The sequence below is a fragment of the Cyprinodon variegatus genome, unplaced genomic scaffold (assembly GCF_000732505.1).
Source record: "Cyprinodon variegatus isolate N-32 unplaced genomic scaffold, C_variegatus-1.0 Scaffold27, whole genome shotgun sequence".
Taxonomy (NCBI): Eukaryota; Metazoa; Chordata; class Actinopteri; order Cyprinodontiformes; family Cyprinodontidae; genus Cyprinodon; species Cyprinodon variegatus.
In genome coordinates, this window is record NW_015150480.1 from 202,991 (window position 1) to 204,766 (window position 1,776).

The 1,776-nt window shown below is 44.8% G+C and overlaps 1 protein-coding gene across 1 annotated transcript in view; it reads left to right on the plus strand.

Moving 5' to 3' along the window:
• LOC107098980 (ras and Rab interactor 2-like) overlaps positions 1-1,776 on the plus strand; it is a 30,645-nt gene that overhangs the window by 7,704 nt on the left and 21,165 nt on the right. The window contains exons 4-5 of the mRNA XM_015396898.1: positions 665-776; positions 1,255-1,327. Of these exons, the coding sequence (XP_015252384.1) occupies positions 665-776; positions 1,255-1,327 (185 nt within the window). The remainder of the gene's footprint in view (positions 1-664; positions 777-1,254; positions 1,328-1,776) is intronic.

Consider the following 1,776-nt stretch of genomic DNA (forward strand, 5'->3'; position numbering starts at 1 on the left):
ATTCCCTTTTAAATATCAATATTTGTACTAAAATATTCTTTCTGCCATGATTAGGATCTAAAGAGAAGCGCCATCTCCTGGTCAGACCCTGTTATTGTAAGTGAAAGGCTAGAGTCAGAGTAAAAAAATATGCAAGAGGATGTCACTCTAGTGGCTGGGAGTTGGAGGGGATTTCGCTGGGAGTTGGAGGGATGCCATTCTGCTGGCGTTTGATAGGAAGGGCCATTTTGAATGGCTGCTACTGAACAAGTCGCACATATTGGGAAATGTGAACGACCAGGGAGAAGAATCAGATTTCATAGAAAATCCTGCCGTCTGAACATCGCCTGAGTCTCTTCATGATTCACACAGTTAGTGCTAGTTTTTATTTACTTATCAGAAGAGGGTGAAAATATAACTTTGACTGAAAGGTTAACTCCCGCCTCTCTGCTGCAGATGTGGAGGATTTGAAATCCATTAGAGAACAGAAAGGAAAACGGATTGGAATCAAACCATGTCTATCAGTTGGATGTTGGCGAGGCAGACTGCAGTACCAAAGTGGTTCAGTTTCCTCTCTCTGACTAAATAGGAGCGCTGTAGGGGTTCGGTTCCTCCTGTAAGGAGAAGATGACCATCTGTCCTCCTGCTTCACTGACCTCTGACCTGCTCTAGTTTCTCTCTGCAGTCGTTCCTGGTAAGGAGGTCCAGCCGCCTGCAGAGGAAAGTGGTTTCTGTACGCATGGACCGAGACTCCACAGAGCCCATCAAGGACTTCCCCATCAGAGAGAACCAGTACAGTAAGTTCTGTTCTGGATGTTCTGGTCTGCAGGCTGTTGCTACTATTCAGTCAGGGGGTGAATAGAGCGGAAGATGCCATCATGGAGAGCCAGCTAAGGTTCCTGTCCCTCTTAATGTTTCAATGTTTACAGCAATCAGAGCGACTGCCTCACTCCTGGTTACACTCGTGCGTTAATCTGTGGTCTGACCAATGGCGTAACTATCGGTAAGCAGAGGCTGCAGTTGCTCAGGAGCCTGGTAACTGACACCTGGTTGGCCCCCTACGCAATTGTGGATTAGGACATCTCTTTTTTTTTTTTTAGGAGCACCTTCTCATTGAAGGTCATAGATGGTGTTGTTCTTCTCATACAGCTTCATGATGGTAATGCAGTAACAGAGGGTCTGATGGACAAAGTTCCATCTAGAAGGGTCCAGAAAGGAGAGAGCATGTCCGTAGCTTCTGCTGTTTGTTAAAGGTTGTTGGTTTGTCTCCTGCAGCTTTCTCTCTGGAGGGATCAGACCTGAACTTTGCAGACCTTTTCCGTCTCCTGGCTTTCTGCTGCATCAGCAGGTGAGTTTCCACCGATCCTTCTCATCCATCTCGGTGTCAGCCAGCAGCAAGGAGGACCATTATGCATTGGATGGTCGGCTGCTGGTCTGTGGGAGACAGTCCAGCTGCTTCCCTCCTTCTATCTGATTAGCTTCATCAACAGAAAAACATTACAAATAAAACAAGACAGTCATCCAGAACCAGCAGTCATTAAAACCGGCAGCATCAGAACCTTGCAAAAGGGTCTAGTTGCAGACCTGCACTGTGAGGTCTCCTGCACTGTCAGAACAGGAAGTTAATTCAAAGCCTTTCAAAGTAAAAGCTAAATAATAGCTAGTATATCAGAAATATTTTACGTGTTTATTATCTGGGTCTTCACAAAATAAATATGTTTTTCTATTCATGTGTTTAATGAATAATATATAATCTCCTTCCAGTTCAACTGGATAAGTAAAAAAAAAACGCAAGAA